Source organism: Stenella coeruleoalba (assembly GCF_951394435.1).
Source record: "Stenella coeruleoalba genome assembly, chromosome: 11".
Classification (NCBI taxonomy): domain Eukaryota; kingdom Metazoa; phylum Chordata; class Mammalia; order Artiodactyla; family Delphinidae; genus Stenella; species Stenella coeruleoalba.
This window is the reverse complement of record NC_137157.1, coordinates 76,204,763-76,217,057: the sequence shown is the minus strand read 5'-3', so window position 1 is coordinate 76,217,057 and position 12,295 is coordinate 76,204,763. Positions and strand designations below refer to the sequence as shown.

Below are 12,295 nucleotides of genomic sequence, written 5' to 3'. Positions count from 1 at the left end.
TCGCGCCCGGGTGAGGGTTTGGGCAGAATTTATAGGGGAAGAAGGGAAAGGGGTGTGGTGAATCCGGGAGGGCGCACAGAGTATTCCTTATTTGGTGGTCTTTTCGGCTATCGTGGCAGTATCTAGTGCCGGTTGCATCAGTCTTGGGACCGTTAGTCCCGCCCCTCGAAAGGCGGGAAGGCTGGGCCGGGTGGAAAGTCCCCAGGTCAGTTCCTGGAACTGGGTGGTCCAGAAAGTCCCCAGGTCAGTTCCTGGAACTGGGTGGTCCGGAAAGTTTCGGTCTGATGCAACCTGTGAGTCTGATTGCGTTCCCCTGCCTCGGGCCAGTTGGCCTTACAGATATATCTATAGGAAGCTAAGAAAATGTCAAGATCAGTGTGTGTGTAGGGGCCATTTCTGAGGGCCTTAACTCTGAGCTGCGTTCTGAAGGGTAAGGAGGTGGTTAGGGTCAGTGAGGAGAGGGTGTATGTGTGGTGGCCCCAGCAACTTTGTCTTAAGCAAGGCATGGAGTGAGAGGACAAGGGCTTGCCACAAGAAAGCAAAGTGTAGAGGAGGGGAGGGTTCTGAAACAAGGCAGGATGGGTAAGTAGGGACTGATTACCAAGAGCTTCGGAAGCTGTGATCAGGAAATCGGCTCTGATATTGAAGGCATGGGGAGCCAGAGAGGCTTTCAAGCAAGGAAGAATGAGATCAGATAGCACGGTCATTCAGGTCAAGTTGATAAAGAAAAAATGATATCTTTCCCTTAGATTGTCTCTCATTATGGTTAAGCAAGCATATTTAATTGCTCTCCAAGTCCTGCTAATGGCTTTTCCTGAGTCACGTTCAGATGTGTCCAATTCTTTCCATGCCCTCATCAGTGCTTGCTTGGGTTACCACCACATTCTTCAAGGGATGTCTCCTTCAATCCAACCTCTCTCTTTGATACCAGCAGCTTAAAACGGTTTTCTAAAACTCAAATCTGATCCCCTCACTCTTCGCTGAAAACCTGATCTTCAGCCTCCAGTCTGCGTCTTACCAGCACTAACTCCATAGTTCCAATAATGATAATCACAGCGTTTAGGATATGCCAGGAACTGTGCTAAGCACTTTACTTTTTATCCCATTAAATCCTCCCAATACATTATTATTATCATCATTATTATTTTACAGAGGAGAACACTGATACTTAGTGTAGGGGAGGAAAAACTTTCCTTTACCCTCTTATGTTCAGTGTCTGGGATCTGCAAGTTAAACTGACAAAAGACAGATTAACAGGAGAAAAAAAAACAGAGTTTACACATGCAGTGCATAGGCACATGAGAATTCAGTGATGAATAACTCATAGGGGGTGGTTAAAATTTTGTGTTTATATACCTAACTTAGTAGGTGTTGATGAAAAATTAATTAATAGTCAATCTAAAGAAGAAATAGAGGTTTTTTTCCGAGCCAACCTGAGGATTATAACCCTGGAGACAGTCTTTCAGAAAACTCTGAGGACTGTTCCCCTAGTTAGAAGTCGAAAGCACATTTATATACATTTTTGAGACAAAGGATCGTTCATCAAAATGACACACTGACATTTTACATAACGTTAACCAGAGATACAAAGTCCAGACCTACATGTAGGAAGGGAGCAGCAGGTCACCATGACCCCTTACAGGATTAAGAAAAGAATGTTATCTTCTAAGGAGTTACATTGCTGGCGTCAGAAGAAGGGGAAAAAATGATCTTTATGGTTGAGCAGACATTCCTGCCTTTGAGGAGATCTGGTTAATGTATAATGTAGATGCATACTGCACATTAGGAAGAGCCCTGTCAGGAAGGGCATCTGCTATGCTTAAATTCTCTTGTCCTGCCTTAGAAAACATATATTTTATTTCATCATAGGTGATGGGGAAGGAGAGAAAGGGCACTTATGGGAGTGACTTTTTGTAAAGATAAATGTTTTTTTAGGAGAGTAGATAGGAGATATGATAGCCTTGAGACAATGTCTGTTTGGGTGTGGTGCCCACTTCTCAAGTCCAAGAAGATTAAAGTTGTTCTCAAGGAGGAGTTTTATGACAGTTGAGTTCTTTTGGGAGAGTCAGCTTTAGGCAGATAAGAGATTTCAGAAACTCTTTCGCTCAAAATAATTCTTGTGCCACAATGGCATATCCTAATACCCTTCATTAGGAAGGTTTAATAATGTGCCCAAGGACATACAACTAATAAGTATAATTAAATAACTTGTTCAAAAAACGCTTAAAAACAAATTTGAGTATGGGGATAAATTATTTTTACTTGCACTTGCAAGAGTGTCCAGTTATTAGAGAATTGGCTCGTGTACAAAAATGTAGGCACATATTTAAAGGCAAAAATCACAAGGTCAGATGATAGCTCAATTGTTATCAGACAGTTGATGGGTCTGCTTTGTTGCATTTGGGTCAATTTTGATAAAAGCGAGACAGTTCTTTCAATTAAAAAGAACAAAAGGGCGGGACTTCCCTGGCAGTCCAGTGGTTAGGACCAGGCAGCTCCCAATGCAGGGGGCGCCGGTTGCGGAACTAAGATCATCTCGCATGAAAAGTGGCGTGACCAAAAACAAAAAACAAAAACACCACCAAACAATAGAAAAGAAAATCCACGTTTGTTTCTCAGGGCTTACAGTCTGTTTCTCTTGGCTTATCTGGTTTATCTTATCTTGTAGGAATGTAAGGCCTTTTTTTGGACTATGGAATGAAAGTTTCAGAAAAAACCATTTCAGCTGCACTATAGAGAATGGGATAGAGGAAGGCAGGATTGCAGAGAGACCAGTAGCAGGAATTCAAGCAAGCAATCATAAGGCAGAGGCAGGAGGGATGGAGAGAAGCAGATCGATTTTAAAACTATCACTGGGATAGAATACAGAAGCTGGTTAAAAACAATAATCCTTGATTTCCCTGGTGGCGCAGTGGTTAAGAATCTGCCTGCCAATACAGGGGACACGGGTTCGAGCCCTGGTCCGCGAAGATCACACATGCCGCAGAGCAACTAACCGTGTGCGCCACAACTACTGAGCCTGCGAGCCACAACTACTGAAGCGCCCCGTGCCTAGAGCCCCTGCTCTGCAACAAGAGAAACCACCGCAATGAGAAGCCCGCGAACGGCAACAAAGAGTAACCCCCCGCTCGCCGCAACGAGAGAAAGCCCATGCGCAGCAACAAGACCCAAGGCAGCCAAAAATAATGTGGCTTGATTGCTCATCCATTAAAAAAAAAAATCCTTAGACAAATTGATTTTTCAACCGGGGGTGGGGAGTGGGGAGTGGGGGGTGGGCGGCATGCGGGATCTTAGTTCTCTGACCAAGGATGCAACCGCGCCCCCTGCAGTGCAAGCGTGTAGTCTTAACCACTGGACTGCCAGAGAAGTCCTTAGACAAACTGATCTTGAACATCTATTAAGAATTATTACTAGCAAGAGAATCAGTGAGTGTTATTGAAAGGAGAAGTTACAGTTGAAAAACAAAAAAGATTGTACGTGTAGGAAAATTATTATAAAAGGGATGACATATTATGATTTAATTCCAGTTGAATATAAGCGTCATTAAGGGTTTGTGCTGTCTCTTTTGCTCACCGCTCTATGCCCAGTGCCTAGAAGTGTGATTGACACGAAGCAGATGATCCACGGCTTCAGAGTGGATTTTTTAGAAATCAGTATTTGACATTCCCTTATTTCCCAAATGAGGTCAGGGCGCCGGCTGATTTCGCACTTCCTGTCCCTTTAAGAAGCCCAGGTAAGGGAGAGAAAGTGCTGCCGGGAAGGAGGGCGGAGCAGGAGGGCGGGGTGGGGACGCAGGGCGGGGGTGGGGGTGCTGGGTGTTGGGGCCCGGCTCTGGGGGGGAGGTGGGACCCAGCGTGCAGTTGTAAAGAAGGCGCGAAAAGAGGCGCAAAGGCGAGTGACAGACCTGCCCTGTGCTTAGCTTCCCGGGACGGTGTTAGCACAGCCAGGTAAGGAGAAAAGGAGGACTGTGCCTGCCCCTTTAAGACTGACTCCCGTCCTCCTTCGAGGGAAGTTACGTGATAACACTTTGTAACTTGCCCCTTTAAACCTGTCTTCTCACCGTACCAGTTAATCCAGGTACCAAGTGTCCACCGCATAATCACATATTCATAACGGATGCTTCATTGGTGCTGGCGTGGGCGGGGCATCATCGGTCTGCATGACAGGGTGTCCAAAATCAATCATCTTGTATTTGCTCTGCTGTCTTTTCAAACCTTAGGCTCGTGAGATTCAAGGGCTGACCCAATCCTTCCCTACACGATTAGTCCAATGAGGTCAGGCCGTTAGAGACCCGTAGATTACAAGGAATAAACGTGGGCTGCACCCACTTAAGGTCTGTCCTTGGTTCACAGACAGACATTTTGCCCCTCCTCGTGTCTTGGTATTTTAACCAACTGCCCACGTTTAAAAGTGGGAGTTTATGGGTAAATAGCTGGATTGTTTTGAGAAATTGAAAGATCTGGCCACGTGTCCCCTGGCTGGGGACTGTTTTGAAATAGTTTCCAGTTTGCCACAGCCCTTCTGTGATCTAACAACCAGCCTGCATCACTCATTTATCACCAGTCTGGCCCTGGGTAGGCATTTGAGTTTGGGGCCCCTACTCTAAGTACTTGGGTGGATGTAAGACTATTTATATATTTATGCAGAACAGATCAGAGGTCCCAAACAACTGGGTGTATAATTTGTGCTTAAACTGCTCTTCCTCATTCTTATTTTTATCAAGGTGTCTTTCTATTAAGTCCAGGTTTGGTAAAGATGACTCATCAGAGGTATTTACAGAAAGAGATTTGGAAGTTGATATTCTTTTATTACAATTAAATCCATAGTTTTTTGTTTGTTTTGTTTTTGTTTGTTTTTAGGAAAACACCTGAATCTTGATTACATTGATCTTTTATGCTAGGACTATCTTTATTGAGCAGCCAGTATAATTTGTATATCTCTAACCACAGTTACAATTTGGCAATCTGCACAATCTTGGCTAGACTTCATAAAGGCAAGAACTGTGTTTGCCCTGATAATTGCTCTATTCCATCACTAGAATCTAAGCTTCCTGAAGATGGGGACTTTGTTAATTTTGTTCACAGTTGCCAAGCACAGTGCCTGCTTAAAGGGAAGTGATTTATTAAATGAATGAAAGAACTTTAAAGGTATACCTTATTTTATGTAAAAGGCGTGTTCCTGAGGATTCTCTCAAAATCAGATGCTTGTATATTTGTTGTTATAAGTTACTACAAAGGATTCTGTTGTGGAAAGGCATCTTTTAGAAGATTGGATTTTCCTAAATTAATGCACCAACGCTTTCACCTAAAATGAACTTGCACTTGTGCAGCATCTGCTACAGAGCTAACACTAACATTTTCTTACTATGCAATAGGATTTGGAAGTGTTGGTGAGCCTTGGAGTTTTCAGTATTATTTATGTTTTTAGAGGTCCAGAGATTCCAGTTGAGATCAGTTTGGCAGCCAGACCCTTATTCTTTCCCCAGGAAGGAGGAGGAGGAGCAGCTGTTATTAAGAGCAGCACCAACAAACCTGTGCCTTGGGACAGGACCGATGGCCTTGAGCCCAGGTTGGAGAGCGTTTACATCATTTGCCATGAACCGCTGGGGTGTCCTTCGGAAGGCTGTGAGAAGCAGCGGTTTTCCTTTGTTTCCCTGGGGCCACTGCCCCTGGAGGGAAACCGGAAGCTTTTTGGACCCTGAGATGAAAGCTTTCCTGGAGGAGAACACTGAAGTCACCAGCCGTGGTAGCCTCACCCCTGAAATCCAGTTGCGGCTTTTGACCCCCAGATGCAAGTTCTGGTGGGAGAGAGCTGACCTGTGGCCCCACAGTGATCCTTACTGGGCAGTCTACTGGCCAGGAGGCCAAGCCCTGTCTAGGTACGGCCGTAAGTGAAGTGGGAACCTTTAGGGCTCCGCATATCCTTACTCTTTTCAGCCCCTTCCAATGCCTTGTTCTCCCTGCTCCTCACAGAAAACCAGAGTAAAACCCCAAATTCTTTTCTTAATTTAGAGCAGTTTAGGAAAAGTTTTGGGTTGCTTTGTTGCATAGCTTTACCTTCTGCTCCAAGCTTATCAAGGTGTTTCCCGATATATAGCTCTCTCCCCAAGAGAAATCCTAGGTCAGCTATCAAGACCCTAGGTAGCTGGTCATGATCCAGAAATCTCACACTGTTCTCAGGTTCATGGTTCATGATGCATGGTCCGTGCAGAGTTCCTCAGTGGAGCTTAAAGCCCCAGTCCTTCAGGTCGCCTGGTTTAATCCTGTAAATATTGCTCCTTAAACCTTACACTTCCTCCATCACTGCCTCTTCCCAGGCTCCCAAAGGATGAGGGATGTGAGTGATTGGGACATTACTCAGGTGAACTCTGGAGTTGCACCTGCATTAAAATTATTTTTTAAAAAATATTTATTTGGCTGCGCTCGGTCTTAGTTGTGGCATACGGGCTCTTAGTTGCGGCACTGCCTTTGCATTTTTAAGGTTCCCCCTTTCTAACTCCCCATACTGCAAAGGTCTTCTTTAGGACATTTTCTCACACATTCACACAGTGCTTTTTATTAAAACAGCCACTGAAACAAAGGCAAGAACTTATAGCATTTTAATCTAGTCTTTGCTCTTAGACTGGTAAATGATTTAATCTTTTTATGCCTTGAGGTTACAAAACTGAAAGGAAAAGGATAAGGACTTCTCTTTCACAGGAATGGTATGGTCTAGCAGAATTCAGGTTGTATATAGTTTTAAATGCAAAATAAATAAATGCAAACATAGAGCTTTTGGAGAATCCTAAGTTCTGGAAAGCTTTCCAATATCTAACAAGTCCAATATTCTGGCTGTTGTGTTGCCAAATTTTCAAGCTTTATTTACTTATATCATTAAAAAGAATACATTTTAAGTGATATCTATGCAAGTTGTTGTTTATCAACTCCAAATATAAGTGCCATCGAATTCCTTAAGAGACTTGTCTGAATCAGAGGTCACAAATAGGTGATCCACAGATGCATTTTCTTTGGCCTTTACTTGTAAACTTAAAAAAAAAAATCAGTTGCTAACATTTAAAACTTGAGGGATTGCATGTAAAAATTTATTTCGATTTGAAAAAAAAGAATCTCTGGGGAATTCCGAGGTCCACTGGTTAGGACTCGGTGCTTTCACTGCCTGGCCTGAGTTCAATCCCTGGTCGGGGAACTAAGACGGCACAAGCCACAAGGCAAGGCAAAAAAAAAAAAAAAAAAAGAATATCTGATAACACTGGATTTAAATCTCTGATAACACCCCATTTCTGTGGGGCAACAATTAGCTTAAGATGGGTAACAGCTGCCCCTTTAGACAGGGTACTACATCCCCACCTTGCCGTAGTTCCTTAGTCTTTTTTTGGCTTGCTGGATCTTAGTTCCCTGATGGGCCCTCAGCAGTGAAAGCGTTGAATGCTATCCACTGGACCGCCAGGGAATTCCCTCTGCTCTTCTTTATTATTACAATACTAAGGTCAAGTGTCAGTTGACATTTATTATTTCAGTGTTTTCCCATTCATCTTCACTTGCTTGGTAATTACTTAGCCCAGGTCCAAATTCTTTGGTTGAACTGGACTTTGATTGTACCTTACCAGAGAGGTCATTATAAAACAGTTCAAGCAGTAGGTAAAACCACTCTCTGTTGAACAATGAAAAGGAGACTGTGAATTTTGCATCTAGCTTACTGAGTCCTGACTTTAGCAGTATTTTGTCAGTCTGTGTTTTTGGTGCTTAGTAGTTTCTGGATCACAGTAAGTGCTCACTACTTCTAAAAAGTTGACTTGAAGAGCATGATTAGTCAGTTGTATGGAACTGCTCTTCACACCTCCCAAAGAGAAAGACCAAAATGACTAGGTCCTCTCTCTGCCACCTCTGCCCAGCTCTTAAGATTGACATTTTATCTCATTCTGGTCAGGCCAAACTTGCCAATGTTGGACCAAATTCTTCTGCTAAGTTTCACTATTTCTTTGTCCAGTCAATCCAAAGAAAAATTTTTGTACACCTCTTATTGACCTTCTTCTATCTTAGATAATGGTTTCCCTTTTCTTTCTAATTTAGGTATCTTTTGGATAATCCTGACGTTGTCAGAGGAAAATCTGTGTTAGATATTGGGAGTGGATGTGGAGCTACAGCTATCGCTGCTAAGATGAGTGGAGCTTTAACGATCATGGCCAATGACATAGACCCTAGTAAGAATTTCACATTTTAAAATATTTGAAGCTCATCTTTTTTTCTTCCAGGATAAATATCTACAGATGCCTCAACCCATCATAGCCTAGCCCATTTCCATGTGAATCTTATAATCTGATATTGTGAACTTACTCAGTGGGACATTATCTGTGGGAATCCTGTGAGGCCTGAGTTGATGGTGCATTTTTCACAGGAGGACTTCTATTTGTGTCTGGCAGATATACCAAAGTGATACCAACCTGGGAGCACTTAACTGTTGGTCATTGCTGGGCTAGGCATTTCCTGAAATATGTAGGTAGTGTTTATTTGACCAAAACCCAAGTGAATATAGGCCAGTGTCTTTGAGGGAGATTTTATTCCATTCGAACCCAAGTTGAGACAGGTAAGGTTTAATTTTATCTGATTTTCTTCTAGTCTTCCCTTTCACTGAGGATCTAGCCCTTGAGGAGCTTTATTGTGTATGGGGTCTCAGGTCCAACTTGTCATCCTGCTGCACAAGCCTTGTAGATCAGCAAATGTTCCTTAAAACCTCAACATCTCCAGGTGTTTGGTATTGTTTTATTTTCAGGATATTCATATATTTGAGAATTGCAGGAAATAGCTTATATTGGCATATACTTTAGGCTTCTTTACCTAAAAAAACAACTTTCAACAGAATGGGGAAAAAAACATATTGTTGGAGATTTTCTAGATTATTTAAATTAATTAATAGGGAATTAAAACAACTTAGCATATACCAATTCACTATGTGCTTTTTTAAAGTTGCAGGAATGGCTATTACACTAAACTGTGAGTTGAACCAACTGAATCCTTTTCCCATTTTAACCAAAAACATGCTGGATTTGGAACAAGATAAGTGGGACCTTGTTGTGCTTGGAGATATGTTTTATGATGAAGACCTTGCAGACAGTCTACATCAATGGCTGAAAAATTGCTTTGGGGTCTACAGAACTCGAGTACTGATTGGTGACCCTGGGCGACCCCAGTTCAGTGGACATAGCATTCAGCATCAACTGCACAAAGTAGCAGAATATTCACTTCCAGAGCCCACTAGGCAGGAGAACAACGGACTGACAACAAGCACGGTGTGGGAATTTCAGCCTTGAGCTGTTGAAGTACCTCCAATATGGATATAGCTATGTTTGGGTTTAACCCTAAAGACTGTCCAGTTCAAAGAAGGAAATTTGTGTTAAATGGCAAATCTTGTTTCCAAAATATGAAGGTTGAAGTTTTGTCACCCTTTGTCATGTAACTTGTTCTGCAGTAAGCCAAATATAGAAATCTCTATCTGTAATTTTTTTCTAGTTTTACTGCTATAGGAATATAATTATAGAAGGCAATATCCACATGTAATTCAAGTAGCTGAGAGGAATTAGATATTTTAGCAGAGTCTCCTTCTATAGTTGAGGACAACTGTGATGTATCTTTGAATTAAACAAAATAAAAAATACAGAAGAATACTATATTTAAAAAAAATTGTCTGTTAAGATCAGAGATGCAGTTGGTATGGCACAGAATACAGTAAGTCCCCTACATACGAACCTTCAAGTTGTGAACTTTCGAAGATATTAAAGTGCCCCTGTATGCCAGCTGTTGTACTGTACTACCGTACTTTTCAAGGTACTCTACTGTAAGATTAAAAATGTTTTATTTTGTGTATGTTTTTTATGATTATTTGTGTGAAAAGTATTATAAACCTATTACAGTAGAGTACTGTATAGTTGATTGTGTTAGTTGGGTACCTAGGCTAACTTTGTTGGACCTACGAACCCACTCTCGTAATGGAACTCGTTCATATGTAGGGGACTTACTGTACATGGGCTTCGGAGTGAGGCCACTCTGTCACTTTCTAGTTGGGATTTTGGGCTAGTTAAGCTCTCTGAGCTTCCATTTCTTCACCTATAAAATAGTAATAAAATTTAATAAACTGCACCTCAAAGGGTTATTATAATAAAGTATAAAGTGTGTAATATAGGATAAGTACATAATAGGGCATCAATTAAGAAACACAGATAAAGATTTTAGAATTTCCTACATACTCAGTACTGTGATAGCCTCTTTATGGTTTACTAAGGTCAGTTAGAAATTGGTTATGCCACCACTACATGCCCCAGCTTGTCAGGATCTTATATATCAATAAGAATTTTAGGACATAAATGAAAAACAATGTGAAGAATGTGTATAGTATACACTATGTAAAAAAGATGTATGTATATACCTACATATGAATGTATGTGTAAAGAATGCATATTTACTTGTAGTAGATATAGAATATCCCTGGAAAGAAACTGGTAACAGTGGTTCTTCTGAGAGGGTACCAGGTGGCTGGTGGATAGGGTGGTAGGGAGACCTAATTCTTACTTTTGGGTCTTGTAATTTCGTACCGATTACCTGTATTATATTTCCTATTCTCCAATTTAAAACAAAACACATAACCTATATGTTACAGGTATAAAACGCAGCCTTGCGAATGTACCGTTGACGCTTGTACAACCTGGGCGTTAGGGGTGCTGACTACCCCACCCACCCCCTGGAGCTGAAAATCTATGTATAACTTTACAGTCCGCATCCAAGTTTCTGCATCCGGGGGTGGATCGTGTAGTACTGTAGTATTTATTGAAACAAACCAAACAAAAACACATGTAAGTGCAGTTCAAACCCGTGTTGTTCAAGGGTCAGCTGTACTCTCGTGTTCTCGTATACTGCTTAGGAATTGTTTATGACACTTGCATTTTATGTTTTCTAACAATACACACATGCCAGTGGGATTAGGATACCAGGGAGACATGATCAGAGCTACAGTCATTCAAAAGAAATGTAGAGAAAGCAGTTAAGGGCAGGTTGTTGCTTAGGCAGGAAAATAGTATCATTAAGTGGGAGTTTTGGAGCTGGGTCACAGAGGATCTTGTGATCCTTGAACTCTGGAAGTCAGAGTTTATTACAACCCAATGAATCAACTCTTGTTGTATCCAATTTCCATTGGTCTACTGGGGCTTAATTATAAACTCAAAATTTTGATTCAGCATTGGTTAAAATCAGTGGAAATGATAGGCTACAGTGGCACTGGATGGCATTTGAGAGGAAAGAGTTTTGTTGACATATTCTTTGAAAATTCAGGATAGTCTGCTGGGTATTGTCCTCAGCAAGATAAGACAGAGAAAATTAAAGGAAATTATACTCTGGAGCACTGTTGGAAATCAGCTTGAAGAGGCCAAGAGTAGATTTAATTTTAAATATCTACATGGGACTTCCCCGGTGGTCCAGTGGTTGACAATCTGCCCTCCAATCCCTGGTTGAGGAACTAGGATCCCATATGCCACAGGGCAGCTAAGCCCACGCATCACAACTAGAGAGAAGCCCAAGCGCCACAATGAAAAGCCTGAGCGCCGCAACAAAAGATCCCGCGTGCCGCAACTAAGACCCAACACAGCCAGAAATAAATATCTACAACACTGTTTCTGTTATCCTTTCTTAAGTATTTATGAGGAGGGTACAAGAAGGTCTTTGAGACGTCCAAATATTGCTTAAAATATTTTTAAATTGCCCATATATATAACAGTGATCCTTGAAATGACTTCATAGCATAACAAACATGTTTGTATTAAGACTGTTCACGTTTAAAGAGATTGATATAGTTGGATTAATTTCTACCATATTTATAACTGTTCCCTATTCGTTGCCTTTGTTGTTTCTTTTTTGTGTTCTACTTTTTCTGCCTTTTCTGGTTTTATCTTTTTTTTGTGTGCTGCGTCTCATGGCTTGTGGGATCTTAGTTCCCTGACTAGGAATCACACCCCAGGCCCTCGGCGGTGAGAGCACAGAGTCCTAAACCACTGGATCACCAGGGAATTCCCCCTTTTCTGGTTTTAATTGAGGATTTTATGTGATTCCATCTTCTCTCCTCCCTTAGGATGTCAGTTATATTTATTAAAAAAAATTTTTTAGCAGTTGCCCTAGAGTTTGCAGTGTATATTTACAACTAATACAATTCCATTTTGAAATAAACACTGTACTGCTTCATGATTTTCAGTTTGTTCAGCTTTTATCTTGTGAGGACAGGAGTGATGACATCTAATCTCTGTACATCACAGACC

The 12,295-nt window shown here is 41.5% G+C and overlaps 1 protein-coding gene and 1 long non-coding RNA gene across 6 annotated transcripts in view; one reads left to right on the top strand and one right to left on the bottom strand.

Annotated features, from left to right (window-relative positions):
* Positions 1-3,682, bottom strand: part of LOC307194931 — a 41,220-nt gene extending 37,538 nt beyond the window's left edge. The window contains exon 1 of the long non-coding RNA XR_013830665.1: positions 3,574-3,682. This is a non-coding gene — a long non-coding RNA (uncharacterized lncRNA). The remainder of the gene's footprint in view (positions 1-3,573) is intronic.
* On the top strand, positions 255-12,102 carry ETFBKMT (electron transfer flavoprotein subunit beta lysine methyltransferase). 5 transcript variants are annotated; one of them, XM_079938396.1, is made up of 5 exons: positions 3,960-4,424; positions 4,860-5,114; positions 5,490-5,878; positions 8,070-8,200; positions 8,964-12,102. In XM_079938396.1, the coding sequence occupies exons 3-5, from the start codon at positions 5,553-5,555 to the stop codon at positions 9,305-9,307; spliced, it is 801 nt and encodes a 266-aa protein (XP_079794522.1). In that variant the 5' UTR covers positions 3,960-4,424; positions 4,860-5,114; positions 5,490-5,552; the 3' UTR covers positions 9,308-12,102. The 5 variants fall into 5 exon arrangements, with proteins under 5 accessions (XP_079794520.1, XP_079794519.1, XP_079794522.1 ...); XM_079938394.1 differs by lacking the exons at positions 3,960-4,424; positions 4,860-5,114 and adding an exon at positions 255-293 and having other exon boundaries at positions 5,486-5,878; XM_079938393.1 differs by lacking the exons at positions 3,960-4,424; positions 4,860-5,114 and adding an exon at positions 3,841-3,947 and having other exon boundaries at positions 5,486-5,878.
* The last annotated feature ends 193 nt before the right edge of the window (positions 12,103-12,295 follow it).